We start from the raw sequence: 25088 nt of genomic DNA, 5'->3' as shown, positions 1-25088 counted from the left end.
TTCTCCCTGCCCCCCAGAGGACTCTGTCCCATCCTTCAAGGCCAGTTCAGGTGGCACCTCCCCTGGGAAGCCTGCTCAGATCGCACCCCATCACGGGATCGTCCAGCTTCCCTGGGACCTGACCAGGTGTCACCAGGTGCTGTCACTGCTACCTTGCTCCCTCTTATTCCTTTCCAAGTCTCCCTCTGACCTCCTTCCTCCTCCACTTTGTCCCCAAACAGGACCTGCCATCCTTTCACCTTTTGCTGTCTTTATGGCTGTTGTTTCCCCTGCCTGTGTCATCTGTTCCTCAACCCTAGACTTTTGTTCACGCTGGTCCTTCCTCTGCAGTGTCCTCCCTTGATATGGGGGCACATCCACTCTCACCCTTCGAGGCCCAGCCCCAGTGTCAGCTGCAAACGCTTCCTCTCCCCCAGGATCCTGAGCAGACACATTGGCAGACTGGACAGCCCTGGCCTCAGACTGTACTCGGTTCTGTCCCTGCCCACCCCCGTGGCCCGTTTCTGCCTTGGGTCTGATGTCAATCTTCCCAGAGGAGGGACCTGCCCTCTGCCTCATCCTTGGGTCCCAGAGCCAGCAGGGGATGGGTGAGGCAGGCTGGGTTTGGGGCTTGGGGGCCAGAAGCGGAGGCTGCTCTTGCTGACACCACGGTGTGCCGGGCCCTGTGCCGGACACCTCAGCACACGGCCCTGCCGCACCCTCTCAGCACCCAGGAGGCAGAGCCTGGGAGCAAGCCCCTTTGCAGAGGATGGAGCCGTCCCCACCCAGGCTGCCTTGGCCCCCAGCTCCCCCCTTGTTCTGCCCAGAGCATTAGTGACCGGCGGCCCCACTCTGTCTTGTAGTGGAGCGTGACCGCACCCTGGGCCACCAGGAGCCCCACTGGAAGGAGTTCAGCTTCGACCTGGCCCAGATCCCGGAGGGCGAGGCGGTCACGGCCGCCGAGTTCCGGATTTACAAGCTGGCCAGCGCCCACCTGCTCAACAGGACCCTGCACGTCAGCATGTTCCAGGTGGTCAGGGAGCAGTCCAACAGGTGCCTACCCTGCACCCCGCCCCCCGAGGAAGCCTGGCCGGGGAGGGGACACTTCCCAGAGGACAGAAGGGGAGCTCCCTGGGGAGCACACCCTCAGAGGCAGAAGGATACTTGACCGAGGCCTTGTGTCACTGCGGGGAGAGGCCCAGCATCGGTTCTGCCTCACTCCCTGCCCTGCTCTCCTGGCTGTGGGACCTTGGGCGGGTCACTGAGTTCCTGGGACTCAGTTTCCACATCTGTACTGGGCACAGTAACACCTTTGTACAGTAGACACAGTGAGAGAAGGCACACGGGGCGCCCAGGCTGAGCCAGGCGGGGTACGTGCCCCCACGTGCTCCCCCAGGTGGGCACTGGAAACAAAGGCAGCTGTGCCGGCCCTCAGTTAATTGTTTTTTCGTGTCCACAGGGAGTCTGACTTGTTCTTTTTGGATCTTCAGACGCTCCAAGCTGGGGACGAGGGCTGGCTGGTGCTGGACGTGACAACGGCCAGTGACCGCTGGTTGTTGAGCCGGAACAAGGACCTGGGGCTCCGCCTCTATGTGGAGACTGAAGACGGTAAGGCTCAGGGTTATGCAGCAGGCCTTCTCCTGGGGGCTTCTCCACGCTGCTGGTGTAGAGCTGGCGGCAGCCCCCTCATTTGGCCCTGGAGGCCTGGCCTCTCTCAGCTCAGGGGCTGGAGCGATAACCCCCTACCCACTTTGGGGGCTCAGTGGGGTGCAGAGGGCGAGGTTCCCATAGCAGGAGGCCCCCTACCACGGCGGTCTCCCTCCTCTCCTTTTGCAGAACCAACATTTCAGTCACTAAGAGGGAGTCCGCGTTGTCCCTCCCCAAGAGCAGCTGTGTATGTGGGGTGTTTCTGTACCGGGCAGGGCCGAGGGGAGATGGTTACACCCTCAGACTCAGATCAGAGAGGGAGGCCTGGGTTTGAATTCCAGCTCGGCAGCACTCTAACCCAGTGACCTTGGCAGGATACTTACTTTCTAACCCTCAGTGTCCTCCTCTGTAGGAAGAGGATTCACACCTTCGTTCATTCCCCAGGTAGCTGGGGGAGAGCCTCCTTCATGGTAGGCAGTGGGGAGGGAGAGGGCAAAGGTGGGCACAGGATGGGTGGATCTGAGCTACAGCAAGGGGCCGCTGTGGCTGGAGCTGGGCAGGCCAAGGCGAGGTGGCAGAGGAGACTGAGAGCTGCAGGGCACACTCTGAGTGTGGGTGAACCCGGGCCCGGTGTCAGAGTGTTGAGGGTAGCTCCCTGTAGTGCATAGCAACGGAAGATGTCAGGATCCGAGTCAGGTTTCTAGAAAAGAGCCCTCTGAGCCACCCCTCAAGGAGGGCAACACTCACCCCCGTGTGACTACACGTAGTGACTTAGCTCCCCAAAAGTACAGTGGGGACGGGGTGGGGGTGGTAAGTTCACAGAGGAGAGAGCTGACCGCACGACTCAGCAGGTGATCAAGGCTCATATGAATGTCCTGTACATGCTGCGTCCCCGTGGACATGATGGGGTGGGAAGGGCCCTTCATCTTGTCATCTTCCCCCCAAAACCCCATCTACCCATGAGGAAAACATCAGACAAACCCAAATTGAAGGACATGCTACAGAATGCCTGACAAGACTTCTCAAAACCGTCCAGGTCATCAAATACAAAGAAAGTCTGAGATACTGTAACAGCCCAGAGGAGCCTAAGCAGTTGTAGCAACGGGATGTGGGATCCCAGATGGGACCCTGGAGGAGAAAAAGGACATTGGGGAAGACCCGTGCGATCCGAATACATCTGTTTAGTTTATCATCAGACACCAGTGTTCATTAGTTGTGACAAGTGTCCGGCGCTCACTTCAATGTTAACATTTCCCAGGAAAACCGGCCCTCGGTGTCTGGGAACTCTGTACTGTCCTTGCAGTTTTTCTGTTGTAAATGTCAACTATTGTAAAATAAAAACTTAGCATATGTATCCAACAAAGGCCGTGCCCCCTGACATCAGCAGGGACAGTAGTCTGGGGTGGGGGTGAGAGCGAAGTCAGAGAGGCCCGGGAGCCACACAGCCTGCAGGGGAGAGTGGGGAGGTGCTTGTTGATAGCAGCAGAAATGGAGAAAAGTGGGTAGTGGAGGAATCATGGAAAACGTGGATTGAGCCAGTGACCATTTTTTAAAAAAAAGATTTTATTTATTTATTTGAGAGACAGCGAGAGAGGGAACACAAGCAGTGGGAATGGGAGAGGGAAAAGCAGGCTTCCCACCGAGCAGGGAGCCTGATGCGGGGCTCGATCCCAGGACCCTGGGATCATGACCTGAGCCAAAGGCAGATGCTTAACGACTGAGCCACCCAGGCACCCTGAGCCAGTGGCCATTTTTAGTAGAACCTTTTTTTTTCCTGCCTGAGTAAAAGTAGAAGAGGGGCAGACTTGAGAGAGCAAGCCAGGAGTTCTTTTTTGGCCACAATGTTATTGAGAGCCCTGGTTGACGTCCAGATGGAATGTCAACTCGGACAGGTGACTGCTGGGGCACAGGTGTGGGAAGCGCTGACATCTAAGTGGCTTGAGAGCCATGGGACCTGAGCAGGTCACCCGGGCAGGAGGTGTCAGTGGAGAAGGAAGGGGATGGCCCAGAACCCTGGGGTCTCCCACATGGAGAAGGCTGCACAGAAGGGTTATGCGGAGGATCTATCCTTCCCACCCACGGGGTTTGGAGCTGGAGACAGTGGCCTTCCCGTCAACCCCTGCGCCCAGGGTCGGTCTTCCCCTCAGTGACGCTGCCATGGGGCCTCTGCAGGCACTGCTCCTTCCCCATCCGGTCGCAGGGTTTGGGTCCCCTGGGCCGGGAGGTGTGGCACTCTGGAGCCCCTCGGAGCTTGGAGAGGCCAGGCTGTGGGGGGCCACCTGGTCCCTGCGTCACGGCTTCGCATGCCCTCCCTGCTCTGGACACGGTGGCTACAGTGGTCTGTCCCCACTGGGTCCAGAGCCCGGAGGCGGAGCGCACGTTGGCGGCCCTCCGACGGCTGGTGATGGTTCTTGGGCGCTGCGTCCCTGCCGGCCTTTCAGGGCCCGCACTGGCTGAGGCCCAGGGTGGTGTGCATGTCCTGGCCACCAACGCTCGTGCCCGCACCAAATTCTACGTGGATTCCATGGAGGCCATAAAAGATATCTCCAATAGGACCAAGATCATGGTCGGCGGCTTTGGGCTCTGCGGGATTCCAGAGAATCTGATAAGGTGCTACTGGAGATGCGCGTCAAGGACTTGACCATGGTCAGCAGCAACGTGGCAGTGGACAACTTTGGGCTGGGCCTTTTACTGGAGACCAAGCAGATCCCCCGCATCATTAGCTCCCATGTGGGGGGAATGTGCTGTGCGGGCACCACTACCTGTCGGGTGAGCTGGAGCCGGAGCTGCTGCCCCAGGGCACCCTGGCCAATCACATCCGTGCGGGTGCGCCGGGGTGCCCTCATTCTACACGCCCATGGCCTACGGGATCCTGGCGCAGGAGGGAGGCGCCGGCGGCTGACAGCCACGCGGTCATCATGAGCCAGCCCCAAGAGGTGAGGGAGTTTCACAGGGACCACTATCTTCTGGAGCAGGCCAGCTCGGCCCGCTTTGCTTTGGTGAAAAAGGGTGGAAGGCCGACCGCGCAGGGAACGTCATCTTCAGAAGAAGCGCCAGGAATTTCAACGTGCCCATGTGCAAAGCAGCAGAAACCTCAGTGGTGGAGGTGAAGATATTGTGGATGTGGGGACGTTTGCCTGCAAAGACGTCCACATTCCTAACATTGATGTGGACTCTGTAATCCAGAGGGAAAAATATGAGAAAAGAATTGAGTGTCTAACCGTGCGGACAGAGGAAGGTGAAAAAGCCAAGTCTGTGGGTGACCTCAAGGCCCGGATCATCACGCGGGCAGCTCTTGAATTTGAGGATGGCATGTACACCGATTTGGGCATAGGATCCCCTCTCCTGGCCAGCAACTACGTCAGCCCTGATATAACTGTTCATCTTCACAGTGAAATGGGATCCTGGGCTTGGGTCTGTTTCCATTAAAAGAGGAGGTAGATGCGGATCTCATCAATGCGGTCACCGTTTTCCCCGGGAGCTGTTTTTTCTCCTGCCATGACTCGTCTGCCATAATTCGAGGGGGACACCCCCACCTCACCATGATGGGAGTCATGCAGGTTTCCCAGTACGGTGACCTGGCTAACTGGATGATCCCAGAAAGAAGGTGAAAGGCACGGGGGGAGCCATGGATTTGGGGTCCAGCGTCAAGACCAGAGTGGTGGTCACCATGCAACACTGCACCAAGGACAAGGATCCCAAAATCGTGGAGAAATGCACCATGCCACTGACCGGGAAGCGCTGTGTGGACCGAATCATCCCCGAGAAGGCCGGGTTCGATGACATGCACAAGAGAGGCCTGACACGGATGGAGCTCTGGGACAGCCTGACGGAGGATGACATCAAAAAGAGCACAGGCAGCCCCCCTTCGCCGTGTCACCGACCCTCAGACCCACGCAGCCCCTGCTAGCCTGAGCGGGGAAGGAAGCCCTGGTCCCAGAGGGTGGGTTTTACTGGAACCCACAAGAGGTGTGATCACTTCTATCCGAGGTGCTGGCCGCCTGACCAGCTTTCCTACCGCCAGACAGACTATTCTCTCAAGAGGGATATGGCTTTATTAAAAACCAAAGGAGAATGTAGCCGTTTATCTTCTGTGTTCTGTGCATCCTGAGATCGGTCTGGTACCATCGTCGGGCATGCGGACACCCTCCTCACTGTGCTGTTTACATGAAATTCTCTGCAGCTCGGATGAACCCACAGGATGGCTTTCACGGGAAGGGCCTTCCCTCGTGAATGAGCCATGAAATGTGGGAGGAAGACGTGACCACCTCCGTACACCCAAGGCTCCACTTTGCCAGCACCGTGAAAAATATACAAGCCAAACATGCACCGTGACCGGAGGAATGCTGTCTGCATGTGCTTGTCTTCCTGCGGCCCCTCTGACTTTTCCTCTTGGGCCTTCCATCTTGGGGCTAAATTCTGTAGCCTCCTCTCTTCCTCCCTGCACGGCCTCCTTCTCATGGCTAAATAGATGTGTCTGGAAGGACAGCAAGGCTGTCTAGCTGGGCCAGAGCACTGGTAACACAGTGATAGGCGGGGAGAGAGGTTCCTCTGTAGATAAACAGTCTCCCATGTGCTGTCAAAGGTGGCAGCTTGTGGTAGGAGGGGTTCTAGAAACCAAGACGGACTTAATGGGTTTTCTCATCTTCAGACATGGGTTCCTGTGTCCCCCAGGACACTCGGACCCTTTCTGCCTGTCGTGGAGCCCTACACTGACCTGTTGTCACTACTCTGTTATAATACAGGAGAGGCTGTGAGGTGTTTCATCCTGAACCCACAGTGTCACAGCCTTAAAAGAACCAAATGAGTTATGTGTGCATGTGTGCACACGTGCCCGTGCACCCATGTGCATGTCCAAATGTGTGCGTGTGTGTGATGGTAAAAACAAAGCCTGACACGGAGCACGACGCACGCTCTCAGTGTAGCTCTCGAGGGGCACACAACCATCAGGAGCACGTGGGCAGGAACTGGAGATTCTAGCTGTGAAGGAAGGCCTTTCAGAGGGGCCTCCTTGGGGCCTCACCCTGAAGGAAGGGCCAGGTCCTGGAATGGAGGGATGGAGACACCGCTCCCTGAGGGGGCAGCCTGCGGTTTGGGGGTAAGTGGCCAGGGACCATGACCAGGTTGGGGGTGGAATGGAAGTCATCAAGTGGATGGATAGCGGGGCGCCTTCTGGGGCTTCTGGGGAGCGGCCCTGATCGGCCCTGGGTGTCATTTCCCAGCGTGGGGCAGGCAGAGCTTTCAGGAGCAGAGAGTGAGAGGTGCATAAGACGTAGGAAGCAGGAGGAGGGGTGAGTCCCTCCTTCTCACGGGCAGAAGTAACCTAGCAGCAGGGACAAAGGCAGACCGGGTCCACAGCTGGACTCTCCGAGGGTTCAGCCAGGCACCCTGATGGTCCTTCAGCGTGGCACCAGGGTCACACCCATGGCCACAGGCTGAGGTGGGGCCGGGTCTGTGGGGAAGAGTCAGGTGGTGCCCAGAGCAAGAGGAGGCCTGGGGGAGAGGCGGGAGTGATCTTGGCCTGGTCCAGTTGGGTGGGGGTGTGAGTTGGGCCTTGACCACCTGCCCTGGCACAGGATGCAGCAGGTGAGCTGCCAAGACCTCTGAGCGCTAATGGAGCAGACTGAGAAGCGGGGTGAGGCTGGAGGTTTCATGGGTCCCCCCTGGCCCAGAGAAGCAGCATGTTCCATCCGGGGCGAAGGGGAGAGGCCACAGTGTGGCCCACATTCTCAAGGCATGGCTGCACATACCCCATCAGGTGCAAAGGGGACGGCATGCCTGCCAGCACCCCACAGGGTCAGGTATAGAGCCAGGGACCCTGGGCCCCAGAGACGCCCACCTCTGCCTTTCTAGAAAGCAGCCTTCCAGAGCCGGGCAGCCTCGGGCCCCACCCCCTAGACCGCTCGGGCCTTCCCTGCAGCCCCTTCTCTCTGCCCCCGGGAGACCCCAGCAAGATCCTTGATCAGACGGTTGCACAAGGAGAGCGAACAGTGAACACTGCCTCAGGTGACAGATGGCTCTCCCTGGCTCCTCGGTGGACGGTTCTCTCCGGGGAACAGGGGTGGGGCAGCGGCACCCGCAGGGGTGGAGGGCTGCCCAGCCCAGGGTCATGGTGTTGCACTCCAGCGCCCTGTGGACGACAGTCACCCTCCTGCTCCCATCCACTCTGTCCTCCTCGTGGCCTCACTGGCCTTGTCGCTCTGCTCACAGGGCTTGTATGTGGCTCGTGGCTCGGGGTCCTCATGGGTCTGCTGCTTCCTCATGACTGACTTGCTATGACCCAAACTCTCCCGAGTGGCTTCTCTCTGGGCTCCTCCCAGGGTCCGCTCCTGCAGCTGACGACCTCCTGTCCCAGCCGGATCGTTCCCCAGTGGAGCCTCCGATGGGTCCAGTGCATTTGTGTGTGGCAGGTGACGTCATAGGTCAGAGTTTAGTCTCTGGATTGACTTGTCTTCAGTCAACTTGGCCCAAGGACACGGGCCTACAGCACAGCTGTTTAAGGGCTGACCTTTACCAGCCGAGCAGGACTGTGGGTGGGACGGGCAGTGCCCTTGACCTGTGGTGTGTCCCAGTGAATCATAGTAGACCCGCTAACGGAGCAAACATAGGTATTTGTATATGTGGGCGTCTGTATACTGTAAGATAAACGCATGTGTTTCTATACACACGTGTGCGTGCATGCGTCAGGGTGGCCACACTGAGGGGACATGGACACTGAAGGGGAACGGTGGCTCTGTGTGTTACAAAACATAAAATTGAGTTACTAATCCTCTCCGTCGTTTAAGAAAATTCCACAGGAAGAGAACATGAAGGGATCTGCGGCGTTCTCGTCTTTACAGAGAAAGCTGGGAAATAACTAACGTGTTTAAAGCGAAGCTAATATCTAAGTACCATGCGGTATTTTCTCAAAGGAATTTTATACATTTGAAATGCTCATAGTGGAGACATTTTAACAGCAGTGAACATGTTTGTGTGAAAAAGTTGGAAAAGATACAGACACTTATGGTCACCATTGTGTAAAACTTCAACTGACGTGAAAGTATTCCAGAAAAATGAAAATGCTGTGTTGGAGCGTGGAGAGATTTCTGAGTGATGTTTTTCTTTCCTCAAATGTCACAGTTGCTATTGTATTACTTTGACAATTAAAAAATCAGGAGGCAGGGAGCCTGGGTGGCTCAGTCAGTTGAACGGCCCACTCTTGGTTTCGGCCCAGGTCATGATCTCAGGGTCATGGGATCGAGCCCTGCGTTGGTCTCTGAGCTCAACGTGGAGTCTGCTTGAGATTCTCCATCACCCTCTGCCCCTCACTCCCCTCAAATAAATCTTTAAAAAATCAGGAGGTCACACCGTCTTTGGGGTGATCCGTGGTGGACGTTTTGAGGGCAGCTGTCCTGTGGCTTGCGCGCCCCGGACCGCCTCCTGTGGAAGCCTGAGCCGGCTGTGTAGCTTTCTCCCTTTGTCTCATAACCATGTCCACCAACGAGAATGCTAATTCATCAGCTGCTCACCTTAACAGATTCAAGAACAAGGGGAAAGACAGTACAGAAATGAGACAGCGCCGAATAGAAGTTAATGTGGAGCTAAGGAAAGCTAAGAAGGATGACCAGATGCTGAAAAGGAGAAACATAAGCTCGTTTCCTGATGATGCTACCTCTCCACTACAGGAAAACCGCAACAACCAGGGCACTGTAAATTGGTCTGTTGATGACATTGTCAAAGGCATAAATAACAACAATCTGGAAAGCCAGCTCCAGGCTACTCAAGCTGCTAGGAAACTGCTTTCTAGGGAAAAACAGCCCCCCATAGACAACATAATCTGGGCTGGTTTGATTCCAAAATTTGTGTCCTTCTTGGGCAGAACTGATTGTAGTCCCATTCAGTTTGAATCTGCTTGGGCTATCACTAACATTGCTTCTGGGACGTCAGAACAGACCAAGGCTGTGATAGATGGAGGTGCTATCCCAGCATTCATTTCTGTGTTGGCATCTTCCCATGCCCACATCAGTGAACAAGCTGTGTATGGGCTCTAGGAAACATTGCAGGTGATGGTTCAGTTTTTCGAGACTTGATTATCAAGTATGGTGCAGTTGACCCACTATTGGCTCTCCTTGCAGTTCCTGATATGTCATCTTTAGCATGTGGTTACTTACGTAACCTTACTTGGACACTTTCAAACCTTTGTCGAAACAAGAATCCTGCACCCCCATTAGATGCTGTTGAGCAGATTCTTCCTACCTTAGTTTGTCTTCTGCATCATGATGATCCAGAAGTATTGGCGGATACCTGCTGGGCCATTTCCTACCTTACTGATGGTCCAAATGAACGGATTGAAATGGTTGTGAAAACAGGAGTTGTGCCCCAGCTTGTGAAGCTTCTAGGAGCTACTGAATTGCCCATTGTGACTCCTGCACTAAGAGCCATAGGAAATATCGTTACTGGGACAGATGAACAGACTCAGGTTGTAATAGATGCAGGAGCACTTGCTGTTTTTCCCAGCCTCCTAACGAACCCCAAAACTAATATTCAGAAGGAAGCTACATGGACAATGTCAAACATTACAGCTGGTCACCAGGACCAGATACAGCAAGTTGTGAATCATGGATTAGTCCCATTCCTCATTGGTGTTCTCTCTAAGGCAGACTTTAAGACACAAAAGGAAGCTGTCTGGGCTGTGACCAACTATACAAGTGGTGGGACAGTTGAACAGATTGTATACCTCGTCATTGTGGCATAATAGAACCATTGATGAACCTCTTAACTGCAAAAGACACCAAAATTATTCTGGTTATTCTGGATGCCATTTCAAACATCTTTCAGGCTGCTGAGAAACTAGGTGAAACTGAGAAACTTAGTATAATGATTGAAGAATGTGGAGGTTTGGACAAAATTGAAGCTCTACAAAACCATGAAAATGAGTCTGTGTACAAAGCTTCATTAAATTTGATTGAGAAGTATTTCTCTGTAGAGGAAGAGGAAGATCAGAATGTTGTGCCAGAAACTACCTCTGAAGGCTATACGTTCCAAGTTCAGGATGGCACTCCCAGGACTTTTAACTTTTAGATTGTACAGCTGAGGCAGAAAGTTGTTTATTGTGTACTCTGTTTGGTAGAGGTTTGTCTTACTGTTTCTCTACTAAGGACTCTTTTTAAATGTGTTTTGTTATTGTAGCACTTTTTACAACAAAACTCTACTTGACCAGTTCCAAACTGTACAACCTGTATGAAGCTCCTCCTCAGTGGGTTTCTTATTTCTATGTAGAATCTCCTCTCTTGCAGTGTCCTGTAAATAAAGATTAAATTCCACTCTTTTCTTTAAAAAAAAAAATCAGGAGGTCATTTGGAAATACAAAGAAGTACAGGAAGTTAGTTTTACTGGTGGACTCGACATTTCCAGGGATCATGAGCGTGTTTCCCAAGACATCCTCATCTTTAAGCAGCTTCGGGGTCAAATCCCATTTTCACGGGCGCTCCTCTTCCTAGCCAGAGGCCCCCATGGGTCCCTGGCCATGGCCTTTTCTCTCTTTTTTGACCCACAAACCTGGAGTTAATGCCTTAAGTGAGTAAGAACTTGGGGTCTGGAATTAGACGTGGGCTGAACCCCAGCTCTGGGACTTTGTCCGGATGTCTCTGCCCCACTGCCCCCGGTGTCCTGTTTGTGGGCATCGGGGGACACTTAGGGCCCTGCTCTTGGCAGTGGTGGGCAGAACAAGCCCTCGCTACGTCCTGGCGGCTGCTCCCATCCACTGGGGCACGATCCATCGAGTCCCCCGAAAGTATGGGGGCGCGGGAGAACTCGGGCCTCAGAGCCCTCAGACGGGGGTGGGAACCACCATTCTGTGCGACCCTGACTGTGTGGCTCCGAAGTTTCTCCGTGAAGCGTGTGGTCCAGGTTACTGTGGAGACACACGAGGTCACGAGTGGGAGTCGCTCGAACCTGTAAAGGGCTTCAAGGATGGCAGTGTTCACCATTGTCACGAATGATGACCCTGTGTTGGCAAGGCTCCCTCCCCATCTCCCTCAGACCATCTCCCTTGGGTCTCCAGATGAGGAGACTGAGGCCCTCCGCCTCCGTGCACCGGGGCCCGTGCAGGCTCTGGCAGAAGGGTCCCCACTGTCCCCCGTGCCCCAGTGACCGCCCTCTCTCCTCTCTCCGTCCCAGGGCACAGCGTGGATCCTGGCCTGGCCGGTCTGCTGGGGCGACGGGCGCCGCGCTCCAAGCAGCCTTTCCTGGTCACTTTTTTCAGGGCGAGCCCCAGTCCCGTCCGAGCCCCTCGGGCAGCCAGGCCCCTGAAGAGGAGGCCGCCGAAGAAAACCAATGAGCTGCCGCACACGAACAGACTCCCAGGGATCTTTGGTGAGGTCCGGGGCGGGCCTGGGGCTGGGCCCGAGAACAGCTCCGGGGGACAGAACCATCCGGGGCGTCTTCAAGCCTGTGCTCACCCTCCACTTTCCTGACACCCTCCTTTGCCTTGTGTGCCCTGAGGACCAGCCACTGCCCTCTCCGTCCCTGCCACCCAGAAGCGCCTTCGCGGCCCTCCCCTGGCTCACCAGGGCTTTTTCCAGAAGCCTCTGTCAGCATCAGGTGCCCCTTCCTCGAGGCACTGGTGCCTCTCAGGTCTCCCCTGGGGACTGAGGATCCACAGTTGTTTATGTGAGGGTCTCCCCACCAGACTGAGCCCCTCAGGATCAGGGGTGGGCCTGCCCTGCCCTCCTGCCCTCCATTCCTCCACGGGGAGTCAGCCCTTTGGCCTCCCTGGAGCCACTCAATCCGGTGGAATGGGTGCAGCAGGAGAGGTGGGGTGAGATCAGGAGGTGTCTCTGCAGAAAGGGAGGAGCCACCTGATGGCCCAGGGTCCCATGGCTGTGTACTGGAGCATCGGGGGCCACAGGCTGGAAGTCAGGGGAGGCTGGGCTGAGTGCAGGGTTACTCTGTAGCTATCGGGAGCCACCTGGAGCCATTGACATTTCTCGAGCTGGGTCATGGCACCAGCAGAGCTGTAGGATGGGCTTTATGACACCAGATGCGTTAGTTTCACTTCATTCATTTGTTCAACACATGTGCCCAGTGGGGTGTCCCTGCCCTGGGAGCTCCCTGGGGTAGCTGCCTGAGCAGGAACCCCAGAAAAGACCTGCTTCTGTCCATGCAGATGATGTACATGGTGGCAATGGCCGGCAGGTTTGCCAGCGGCATGAGCTCTACGTCAGCTTCCAGGACCTCGGCTGGCTGGTAATTTCTGACTCTCCTCCTTCTTAAATAACAGTCCCACCCGGAGGTTCTAAGTGTAGTTCCAGGAGGAGGTAGAATTATGGGTGACTTTCATTTTCTCATGCATCAGGTTCTTCTGTGTTTTTTGAAGGGACAATGTCTTACTTTTCCTGTGAGAAGGTGCTTTTTGGTAACAACCATGAAAACAGGATAGTCTGAATCCTCAGCCCTAACACATCAGATCTGCAACAGGGAAAGGGAGGCTGGGCGGGCAGTGCGTGTGCGCATCTGCTGGGCCTGCGACTCTAGGAGACGTGGGCAGTGGGGGCAGGTGGGGAGGACACTGCCCAGTGCCAACTGCCCCTGAGGGGGACAGAGCTGTGCCCAGCCCCACCTCCTGAGGGTCTCCCGGCGGTGCCCGGCCTCTTGGGGGAGTCTGCCTGGAGGGACCCTGGGGGGGCTGACTGGCCTGGGGTTGGGGGAGGGGGAGGGGCCGCCCTGTGCCATCCTGTGCCATCCTGTGCCGGGTGCTAGATTCAGGGGCTCAGGAGGGGGTGTCTGGATGGGACTCACCTTCTCCCATTACCCCCCCCAGGACTGGGTCATTGCCCCCCAAGGCTACTCGGCCTATTACTGTGAGGGAGAGTGTTCCTTCCCGCTGGACTCGTGCATGAACGCCACCAACCACGCCATCCTGCAGTCCCTGGTCAGTACTGCGTCCGTCGGTCCGGGCCCATGGGGAGAGGGGCTTGGCACAGCCAGGGGGATGGAAGCCCCTGCTGGGGATCAGGGGGCTCTCTCTGCCCAGAACCTTCCCTGCACGCACGAGCAGTGACGGCCGGCGCTAGTACAGAAACTGGTGCCTGTATGGCTGCGCTGGATGTGTAGACTCCTCTGCGCCTGTACCCACATGTACCCGACTTACCCTGACTGCTGGTGCACGCCCCCCTCTGTGCACTGCACAAGCATGTGCAAGGCCTTCATGGACGGTATGTGGGTCCCCAGACTGACAAGACATGCTCGCGGTCAGACACATGGCACACACGTAGCAGACGTGCGTCCCTCCCGGGACCCGTGTGCTCTGAACACACACATACCGTGTGCGCGGGCACGCTTGGCTCCCGGGACACAGATGGCTGTGGGGTGTGATGCACATGTGCATTCAGCCGCCCGCTGCGTGTGTGCACGGGGCGGGGCGCAGGTGTGCCCAGCTGAGCTGCTGGGCTTCGGTCTCCCCTTCTGTTCACCTCCCTGTTGGTGCTCTTTCCTGGCTCTTTAGCCCTTTGTGCTTTCCCCAGATGGTATGGCTCCCAGTGCTGTGGCTGGGGTACCTTCAAATGCTGAAAAATCTATTGAAATGATTATATGGTTTTAGTCCTTTCTCTTATTGTTGTATCAGATTGATTTGTGAATATTGAACAACCGTCCCATCCCAGGAGTAAATCCCACTTGATCATCGTGAATGATTTTTTAATGTATTGTTGGATTTAGTGTGCTGATATCTTGTTGAGGATTTTGCATCCATGTTCATCAGCAATATTGGCCTATAGTTCTCTTTACTCGTGGTGCCTTTATCTGGTTTTGGTATCAGGGTAATGCTGGCCTCGTAGAATGAATTTGGAAGTTTTCCTTCCACTCTTATTTTTGGAATAGTTTGAGAATAAGTATAACTCCTCTCTAAATATTTGGTAGAATTTACCTATGAAGCCATCTGGTCCTGGACTTTTGTTTCTTCGGAGTTTTTTGATTACTGATTTAATTTCATTGCTGGTAATTGGTCTGTTCAACTTTTCTATTTCTTCCTGCTTCAGTTTTGGTAGATTATGTTTCTCGGAATTTATTCATTTCTTATAGGTTGTCCAATTTGTTGGCATGTAATTTTCATAATATTCTTTTACGATCTTTTATATTTCTGTGGTGTTGGTATTTCTCCTCTTTTACTTCTGATTTTGAGTCCTCTCTTTTTTTTGAGTCTGACTAAATGTTTATCAGTTTTACTGATCTTTTCAAAGAATGAGTTCCTGGTTTCCTTGATCTGATCTATTGGTTTTGTTTGTTTTTTAAGTATCTCTGCACCCAACATGGGGTTCAAACTCAGGACCCCAATATCAAGAGTCCCATGCTCCACCAACTGAGCCAGCCAGGTGCCCTGGTTTCTTTCTTCCCTTCCCTTTCTCTCTCTTCCCCCCTTCCCTTCCTTTCCTTTCTTTTTTTTTCTTTCCTTCCTTCCTTTCCTTTTCCTCCATTTCTTTCATTTCTATTTATCTCTGCTGTAGTCTTTATTATTTCCTTCCTTCTGCTGGTTTAGTTCTTTTTCTAACTCCTTTAGGTTTAAGATTAGGTTATTTGAGATTTCTGTTTGTTTCTTAAGGAGGACTGTATTGATATAAGCTTCCCTCTTAGGACAGATTTTGCTGCATCCCAAAGATTTGGGACCATTGTGCTTTCATTTTCATTTGTTTCCATGTATTTCTTAAATGTCCTCTTTGATTTGTTGATTGACCCATTCATTGTTTGATAGCATGTTATTTAACCTCCATGTATTTGAGCTCCTCCAGACTCTCTTATGGTGGGTTTCTAGTTTCATAGTGTTATGGTTAGAAAAGATGCATGGTATGATTCTAATCTTTTTAATTTGTTGAGACTAGTTTTGTGGCCTAATATGTGATATGTTCTGGAAAATGCTCCATGTGCACTTGTAAAGAATGTGTATTTTGCTTAGAATGGAATGTTGTGGAGCGCCTGGGTGGCTCAGTCAGTTATGCGTCTGCCTTCTGCTCAGGTCATGATCCCAGGATCCTGGGATGGAGCCCCACATTGAGCTTTTTGCTCTGCAGGTTGCCTGCCTCTCCCTCCCCCTACTTGTGCGCTCTCTCTCTCTCTTAAATAAGTAAAATCTATTTAAAAAATAGAATGGAATGTTCTGAATATATGTTAAAACCATCTGGTCAAATGTGTCATTCAAAGACACAGTTTTCTGTTGATTTTGTTTGGGTGATCTATCCATTGTTGTAACTGGGGTATTAAAGTCCCTGCTATTTTGTATTATTATCAGTTACTTCATGTTTGTCATTAACTGCTTTATGTATTTGAGTGCTCCCATATTGGGTGTATAAATATTTACAATTGTTTTATCTTCTTTTTTTTAGATTTTATTTATTAGAGAGAGAGAGGGAGCATGAGCAGGGGGAGGGGCAGAAGCAGAGGGAGAGGGAGAAGCAGACTCCCTGCTGAGCAGGGAGCCCAATGCGGGGCTCGATCCCAGGACCCCGGGATCATGAGCTGAGCCAAAGGCAGACGCTTAACCGACTGGGCCACCCAGGTGCTCCTACAGCCTTTATTTTAAAGTCTATTTTGTCCCATATAAGGATTGGTGTCCTGGCTTTATTTTCATGTCTGCATAATAAATGCTTCTCTGTCCCTTTACTTTCAGTCTGCCGGTGTCTTTAGATCTGAAATTAGTTTCTTGTGTAGGCAGCATATAGATGGGTTTGGTTTTGTTTTGTATCGATTCCATCACTCTGTGACTTTTGAATGGAGCATTTAGTCCATTTACATTCAAAGTAATTCTTTTTTTTAAAGATTTTATTTATTCATTTGAGAGAAAGAGCACAAGCAAGGGGAGAGGGAAAAGCAGAATTCCCGCTGAGCTGGGAGCCCAACGTGGAATGCGGGGATCGTACTGGAGATCATGACCTGAGCCAAAGCCAGAGGCTTAACCATCTGAGCCACCCAGGCACCCCATTCAATGTAATTATTGATAGGGATGTATATATTACCATTTTGTTACTTCTGTTACGGTTGTTTTTGTAGTTTTTCTCTGTTCCTTTCTTCCTTTGCGCTCTTCTGTCATGACTAGTTGGATTTCTTTAGTTACATATTTGGATACCTTTCCCTTTAATTTTTGCCCTCCTATAACTGGTTTTTGATTTGTGGTTTACCATTAGGTTTGTACATAACATTTTCTTTTTTTTTTTTAAAGATTTTATTTATTTCAGGCACCTGGGTGGCTCAGTTGGTTAAGCGACTGCCTTCGGCTCAGGTCATGATCCTGGAGTCCCGGGATCGAGTCCCACATCAGGCTCCCTGCTCAGCAGGGAGTCTGCTTCTCCCTCTGACCCTCTTCCCTCTCGTGCTCTCTATCTCTCATTCTCTCTCTCTCTCAAATAAATAAATAAAATCTTTAAAAAAATACTTGCATATTTTTAAAGAAAGATTTTATTTATTTGACAGAGAGAGCAACAGTGAGAGAGGGAACACCAGCAGGGGGAGTGGGAGAGGGAGAAGCAGGCTCCCAAGGAGCAGGGAGCCCGATGCGGGGCTCGATCCCAGGACCCTGGAATCATGACCTGAGCTGAAGGCAGACGCTTAACGACTGAGCCACCCAGGCGCCCCTGTACATAACATTTTCTGCATAGAGCAGTCTATATTAATTTGATGGTTGTTTAAGATGAATCCATTCTTTACTCCCCCCAACCTCATCATTTAGGTATATGGTGTCCTGCTTGACATCCTTTTATTTTCTGAGTCCCTTGACTGATTTTTATAAATTCTTTTTACTGCTTTTGAGCTGCTTTTCTTAATCTTACTTACAGTATTTTCTGTCCACTCAAAAAGTCCTGTTTAACACTTCTTGTAGGGCTGGTTTAGTGCTCATGAATTCCTTTAACTTGTTTTCTGGGAAGCTCTTTATCTGTCTTTCTATTCTAAGTGATAGCCTTGCTGGATAGAGTATTCCTGGCTGTAGATTTTTTCCTTTCAACACTTGAATAGATCATGCCACTGTCTTCTGGCCTGCAATGTTTCTGCTGAAAGCTCAGCTGATAACCTTATGGGGTTTCCCTTGTATGTAACTGTTTTTTCTTTTTTTCTCTTGCTGCTTTAAAAAATTCTCTTTATCACTGCTTTTTGCCATTTTGATTACTGTGTGTCTTGGTGTGGACATCTCCTTCGGTTGAGTTTGTTCGAGGATCTCTGTACCTCCTGAATCTGGATTTCTGTTTCCTTCCTTCCTTCTGTTTCTTCGGCTGTTATTTCCTCAAATAAATATTCTGCCCCCTTTTCTCTCTCCTCATTCTGGGATCCCTATAATGTAGATGTTATATGCTTGATCCTGTTGCCAAGTTCTCTAAGTCTACTCTCAATTTGCATATTTTCCCCCTCTTATCTGGTGAACTTGATTACTCCATTACTCTGTCCTCCAGGTCACTGATTCATTGAGCCCTCTAGCCTACTATTTATTCTATCTAGTGTGTGTGTGTATGTATGTGTGTGTTTTAAATGTCATTTATTGTGTTCCTCATCTCTGGTCCTTTTTTATCTCTTTGGTAAGGGTCTCACTGATGTCCTCTGACTCTTGTCAAGTAGTATCATTTTGACTGTTACTTTAAATTCCCTATATCAGGTATATCACTTAACTGTTTTCCTTAGGTCTCTTGCTGTGATTTTGTCCTGTTCTTTCATTTGGGATAAATTTCTCTGTATTTTCATTTTGTCTAACTCTCTGCGTCTGTTTCTGTGTGTTAGGAAGGTCAGCTATGTCTCCTGCTCTTAAAAGTGGTGGCCTTCTGAAGAAGAGGTCCTGAAGCACCCTACAACACGTGTCCCCCGTTCACCAGGACCTGGTGCCTCATGGGGTGTCTCCTCTGTGTGTTGTATACAGCCTCCTGTCGTGGCTGAGCCACTTTTTCCTTCAGGCCCGTCGTCTGCAATGGCTCTGTCTGCCTGTTGTGGGCAGTGTTTGGTCCCTGTGCTGTTAGAGGGCCAGTCTGGGGCCGCGTGGGCTTGAGCTGAGTCACACCAGGCATTTGTGAGATGCAACAGCACCAGACCACAGAGTGCTTTTCCTGTGTTATCCCCTGAGCAGCTTTCGTTGGTGGGCAGGGCCTGTAATGAGACTGGTGTCTGTCCCCAGTCCCCTGCTGGGGCGCAGCCTGACTGGTGCATGGAGTCCCCTTTCCCTCTCCTGGGGCAGGAGTCTCTTTGAAGGCCCTGTTGGGGCTGCTTCCACACAGCCATGCTTAGGATACCACCTTGAATGGGCTCCAGCCGAGATCTGCATTGTACGTGGGGGTGGGCTACGCACTGTTTGCAAGGGGTGGGTGCTGGCGCTCTGCAATAGGGGACCAGCCGCTGCAGGGAGCGAGGCTAGCCTGGCTGGAGGAGCGGAGCTGCCAAAGCTCGGGGTGCAGGGAAGTAGGGGTAGCAAGGTTTGTGTGACCGTCCTCTGCAGGAGGGGACCCATGGTACTGGAACTGAGGCAGGCAGGGGCTGCAGGGGCGGGGTGGCAAGGTAAGTGGGAGTGTTGTGGGGCCCCCACATGCTGGGGGACAGGGGAGGGAAATGGCGCCTGCCAACCATCACTGCGCCTGGGGCCACGCTCTGAGAGGGGTAAACAGCACTCCCTCCCTACGGCCCAGGGTTTCTTCAGCTGCTACCTCTGTGTTGTAGCTCTGAGGACTGTCTGTCCCACCGTCGCCATAGCTGGGGACTCCATTTCCTTCGGCCCTCCCAGAACCGGGCTGCTGCTTTTTCAGATTGCAGGTTTTAAGTCCTGCTCGTTGTAAGAACTCAAAAAATTCAGCCCCTCTGGTTTTCCAAGCCCAAAGTTTCGGGAATTCGCCTTCCCCATGCAGCTCCTGGTTAGTGTCCCCCACCGCCACCACCCCCCCCCCACCCGACAGCAGCCAGGCCTGGGGAGCTTCCCGCCACGCCTCCACCCTTCCTGGCCTCTTCCATGGGGCCTCTTCTCTGCCTCGAGTTGTGGAGTTGGTTCTGGTCGTGTTCTGCCTTATTCACACGGATGTCATCTAGCTGTACATGGGGACGAGGCGAGCTCAGGGTCCTCCCACCAACTCTGCCATTCCTAAGTGCTTTAAATGTTACTGATTCTGGGGGTGAGATTTCTTTCTAGAATGTTTACCTAGAATCCTAGTTACTGGATTCCCCGAGCCGATTTGTCTAGTAAAGAGGTGGTTGAAGGTGAGGCCCCCCCCAGGTGAGAGGAAACGCATCATTGACAGGGGCTTTGGCTCTGTGGGAGCCCTGCCTTTCTCACATCAAGTGGGATTTGCTGCCCCCCCCCCCCCTGGAGCCACCTTCTGGGAGGAGCTCAGTGGTGATGAGACCTGCATGAGTCCCCAGGTTGTCCTTTATGCACGTGATTCGTGCTCCTCCAGGCCCTTGGGCACCTGCAGCTCTGACATCAAGATGGCTGGGTGGGCTCGGGCTGCAGGGAGGTGTGGGGGGCCAGGAAGGTAAGGTTGGGGGTGGTCAGGGGCTGGCCCACAGGGCCCTGGGGTCCCACTTAAGGTGCCAGGTGGGTGGGCTTAATCCCATGTAAACTGAGAAGCAGGTGCAGGGTTTTAGCAACAAAGCCTCACAGTCTGACTTACTCTAGAAGTATCTGTCTGGTTGCATTGCGCAGCTGGACAGGGCTGAGGGTGGGGCAGGCAGGGGGCCGAGTGAGGGGCTGCTGTGGTCCCCTGACATGGGGTCGGGGCATCCGGTGGAGGGTAGAGGCAGGGCCGCTCTCAGGAGTAGGTACGGCATTGGGCAGGGGGATCCCTGGGGTCTGCAGATAAGCCCAGGGACAGGAAGCCTTGTCCGGGGGCAGAGTTGCTGTTGGGGTGGAGGGCCTGCTTTGTTGTGTCATTCCGTGGCTGTTTGTCTACTGGAATGTTCCCTGTCTCCCCACCCCCTTCTGCCACCGCTCAGGAGAACTATTTTTGGGAGGCTGAGAACAGGCCGCTCCCTCAGGCAGGCTCTTTGCTGGCAGTCAGCAGTTAGGAGGGTTGCAGGTCCCCGCACCTGGTCCCTGGCCCGCCGTGTACAGCCCTGTGACTCGGCACCACGCGTGGCCTCTGTGCCCTTGTTCTCGGTCTGCCCAGAACAGGAACTGCCTTAGAGCTCGTTACCAGGGGTGGGAAGTGCTTTGAGGAATAACAGCGTCGGACACCCCAAGGGTGGGCCTAGGGTTCTAGGCTTTGTCTGGTTCTGTGAACATTCACCGGCCCACATTTGGGAGGGAAGACAGACCGCAAACGGCCAACGGGGACAAGAGATGAGGAGGGACATCACAGAAGCACAGAGAGGAGCAGAGGGGACCCCGGAGGGTTCCTGGGCACACCATGTGCTGGGAAGTCCCTTCTGAGCGCAGCGGGTGTGCCCTGAGGGCAGTGGGGCGGGGCAGGGGTGCAGGGGGACGGGGTGGGGTGGGTCTCCACGGGAGCACCTGCCTGGGCTGCAGGGGGAGGATGGAGCAGGCAGGGGTTCCAGGGGAAGGCCACGTGTTCACACCTCTGCCCCCCGCCAGGTGCACCTGATGAAGCCAGATGTGGTCCCCAAGGCGTGCTGCGCCCCCACCAAGCTGAGCACCACCTCCGTGCTCTACTATGACAGCAGCAACAACGTCATCCTGCGGAAGCACCGCAACATGGTGGTCAGGGCCTGCGGCTGCCACTGAGGCCCTGCCCCTGCCGCCAACCCCCCCCCCCCGCCCTGGGTCAGGCCCCTCTCTAGAGGCAGGAAACCCTGCAATGCCGGCATTGCTCAGGTGGGGTGGCAGGGAGGGCCCACCCCAGCCTGCCAGGGTCTCCCCGGGCCCCTCCGCCCTTCCCCTGGGGGATGGTAGACCGGCTGGCCCAACACACACGGACTGCACTTAGTTCCGCTCAGAAGTCCTGCCGTAGAACGTGTGCTTGGCCCCCTCCAGGCCAACGTGAGGGCCATCTGGAGCGTGAGGCCGGCTGGCGGGACTCCGAGCGGGGATGAGGGGTCTTCCTCTTTCCAGGGTGTGCACTCACCTTTGGAACCGTGTATTCCTGGGCTCCGACCTTGGCCCACTAGCAGTTAGCACATTAGAAACAGAACAAGCCAGATGGGCCTCATACCAAGACGGAAGCCGACAGGGATGTTTTATGGCATGTGTCTTCCCCTCCTGGGGGGAAGAGCTGTGACCACCCCACCCGCCCACCCCCAGGAGCAGATAACCTTGGGGGCGGCCAGTTCCCTCCAGCTTTTCCATGTGAGGCTCTGCAGCGCCTCGCCCATGGCCGACATCAGTAAGCAGCCCAGGTGGATTTTCCACTGAACCCGGACAGGCCTCAGAACCCTCGGCACACAACTCCAGACCCCCAGCAGCCATTCAGAGTTGAAGTGAACTCCAGTCCCCCTTCTGCCCCACTAAGGAGCAACCATTTCACCCACAGACGGTGCCTGGGGCCAGGGTGGGAACTGTCCGATAGAACCCAGGGCTTAAGAACCTGTTCATCAGTCTGCACCACCCTGTGTGCCTGGGAGCGAGACCTGTGAGCCTGACACAGGTCCCCGTCCCAGGGGAGTGACAGGCGGTAATCAGGCTGGCCCCGGGTAGGGAGGGTCCCAGAAACCGCCACAGGCCGCTGGAGCGTTTATTTGATTTCTGACTTGCTAAGTCCGTAAGTTACCTGCTGGCACAGAGTCCCACTGCCCGAACCCTGAAATACTGTGTTCAAAGCAGCTTGGGGGCCCACCCCCGCATGTGCTCCAGGATGCGCCTCTCAGCAGTCACTCGGCACCCCGAGGAGGGGCCCTGGGACAGCAGGTGGGACAGCGAGTGTGACAGCGGCCCCTCCGCAGGGACCAGGACAGGACTCTGGAGTGAGCGCAGAGGGAGAGACCCTCCCCGGGTGCATGGACGGTGGGCCCAGACTGTCTGCAAGGTGGGGAGTTCCCTAGTAGCTGGGGGCTTTGACCTCAGCCTGGCAGGGATTGGAGCACAAAGTGGCTGGAGTGTCAGGAGACCTGTATTCTGGTTCCAAGTTGGCCACTGACCTGTTTGCTGTCTGGACAAGGCCCCTTCCTGATTGAAGCTTCAGTGATATGGGAACATTCCTCCCTCGGCCTGAAACCCTGACCCTCTCCTCTCTGCCACAGCCCAGACACAGCCTGAGCCCAGCTGCTGCAGGACACGAAACCTGCCATCTGGGGACCTTAGTTAACAGCTCTCTCCTCCCAACGTCAAGGGTAGTGGAGGTTTGGAAACTTTTGACAAATGTATTAGGTCTCTTCAACGCCTACCATATAACCTGGCATGCTTTGGAAAGCTTGTAAAATGAATGTTTTAAAGGTGCAGACTGCCTTGCCCATTGGGTGTGCCGAACAGGTACGTAAGTCTGATCTGAATCCCTTTCTGTGCAATCAAGCCAAAAGTAGAGTGGTCATGGCCTTTCTGACAGACTTCTAGAACCTCCAGCCATCCAGGCAGCCACCAAATGGAAACCAAACAGAAAAGGCCTTGGAGAAGAACGATGGATGCAACGTCAGTGAAGGGGCAGCCATCTTGTTTACGTGGTTGCCCCAGCAGCCCAGGCTCCCTTCAAGGCTGCACATTAGAAGCCTAAGTAAGGGTGGTCAGCTCAGGCCTGCTGACAGCAAAGGAAATGCTGCCAGGAAGAGAGGCCACAGAGGAATAGCCAAGTTTGGGGCCCTTAGTGTAGGGGGGCTGCTCTGTGCACCTCATCCCCAGTGCATCTCCACCATCACGGCACAGCCCTGGCCTGATGCCAGCCCATCAGGCAAAGCCCCATTCTTGTGTCTCTCTTTAGGGATGTAGGTAACATGCTTCAAGAAGTGCCTAGAATGGCACAGGAAAGGGGGCTGTGAATAGGACAGTGTGGGTTTTGGAGCCAGGAGACCTGGCGTGGAATCCTGGCTCTGCCTCTTGTTAAATTGACCACATTTTGTCACGTCTGAGTGAGAGGTTTTTCTTCCTCTGAATGGGGTATCTGTTCTGTCCTTGCAAGGCCATCGTGGCATCAGGTGCGTCCTTGAAAGCACTTGGCACTGCGTCTGCACGGTGCCGAACGAATAGCATCTATCAGTGGTCTTAGTTTAAGTGAATTGGCGTACCCGAACCTCCCCTGTTGGCCTTCCCGTTAACACCTGCTCCTCCCAGAGCATGCCCAGGAGGTGTTGCTGTGTTTACTTTAAGGCTGCATTTTTCCTAAAAAATCTAAATGTGGTCCTATCTCTGGAGGAGGTGGAGACTTACACAATCCCCTGCCCACAAAAGTCCCGGCCGGCAGGGACCGGCAGGGACTCATAGTGAGCCACGCGGCCGGGTGCCTCTGCTGAGGAACCCCTCCCCAAGTCCAGCACCCACCTGCGACCTCCAGGAAGCTGAAGGGGGAGCTTTCCAGAATTTCTCTTCTTACTGGGAAGGCTTGAGCAAGCATTTGGCCCTTTAAAAAAAAAAGTTTTTCCTCACTGAAGAAAATATTACGTGTGCTCCAGGGAAATTTTTGAAAATAAAAAGCAGAATACAAATACGCATAATCCCAGCACACAGAGCTAAGCACTGTTAATCCCTTCCAGCCTTTTTTCTTGACACACGTCTGTTTTTATATAGAATATATGGCTGTTTTACAAAGTTAGGATCATACTCTATGCACTACTTGATCTGATTTACTCAATCTATGGTATATTTAGAAAATCTGTTATTAAATCTTCTTTGAAAACCTAACTTGCAGCATTCCATCCCTTGACCTCTGCCCCAGTTCTGTCACCATTCCTTCCGCAGAGGCGGGTGTGGGGCCCCCACAACCCCACTCTCGGGAGCCCGGGCCCAGCCCTGGGGGCTCAGGTCATCCGCCAGGAGCCTCGGGATCTGGCATCTCACCTCTGAGGCACGGGTCACCACCTGAGGCGGGGGGGGGGGGGGGTCCCAGGTGTGGACCCAGGTGATAAACTCTGGGGAAGCCCTCGCACAGCACAGAGAGACCAACTGCCGCCCTCTGGTTCCTCATCCGCCAGCTTCCTGGCCAGTCTGCTAGTCCCACCTTCACAGGGCCATCGGGGAAGCACAGCACGGGCCCCCTCCCTCCCCTCGTTTCACGGGGCTGTGACCAGTCCTCCCTCTGGGGGCTTCAGGCCAGCCCGTTCATCCTCCTGGGAGCCAGCCTTACCGGGAACCTGGCGTACATCTCTTCTCGCACACCCGGTCTCACGGCTGCCTGTCCTGACAGCCAGGGCTGAGCAGCGGTGACAGGGCTGCCAGGGCGGGGAGCGAGGGTCCCTGCTGGGAATACTGCAGCTTGCGGTCCCGGCCACAGCGGTGGGCCCCAGCTGGCCCGGGGCGGGGGGGCGGGGGGAGGGGAACGGGCCACAACTGAAGGCAGAGACCAAGGTTGGCCAAGGATGCTAGAGCTGTGGCTAGTCTCCACCCCACCACGGGAGCTGTGCTGGGGTCACAGGCCAGCAGGCTTCTCCCCTCCCCT

General features: G+C 54.0%; 1 protein-coding gene and 2 pseudogenes across 2 annotated transcripts in view; all 3 read left to right on the top strand.

Annotated features, from left to right (window-relative positions):
* LOC148164538 (bone morphogenetic protein 8B-like) overlaps positions 1-21295 on the top strand; it is a 41025-nt gene extending 19730 nt beyond the window's left edge. Inside the window, exons 2-9 of one of the 2 annotated variants that reach the window (XM_088023009.1) lie at positions 843-1032; positions 1439-1587; positions 11785-11979; positions 12773-12852; positions 13427-13552; positions 18262-18279; positions 21010-21018; positions 21146-21295. In XM_088023009.1, coding sequence (XP_087879135.1) covers positions 843-1032; positions 1439-1587; positions 11785-11979; positions 12773-12852; positions 13427-13552; positions 18262-18279; positions 21010-21018; positions 21146-21295 — 917 coding nt within the window. The remainder of the gene's footprint in view (positions 1-842; positions 1033-1438; positions 1588-11784; positions 11980-12772; positions 12853-13426; positions 13553-18261; positions 18280-21009; positions 21019-21145) is intronic. The other variant, XM_088023010.1, reaches the window with a different exon arrangement.
* LOC148164540 (succinyl-CoA:3-ketoacid coenzyme A transferase 2, mitochondrial-like) lies at positions 3627-5541 on the top strand (annotated as a pseudogene).
* LOC148164539 (importin subunit alpha-1 pseudogene) lies at positions 9096-10686 on the top strand (annotated as a pseudogene).
* Positions 21296-25088: the final 3793 nt, after the last annotated feature.

Source organism: Eumetopias jubatus, unplaced genomic scaffold (genome assembly GCF_037043125.1).
Source record: "Eumetopias jubatus isolate StellerSeaLion01/CBP00866 unplaced genomic scaffold, mEumJub1_p1.0 scaffold_4, whole genome shotgun sequence".
Lineage (NCBI taxonomy): Eukaryota > Metazoa > Chordata > Mammalia > Carnivora > Otariidae > Eumetopias > Eumetopias jubatus.
This window is presented reverse-complemented; position numbering and strand designations above follow the sequence as displayed.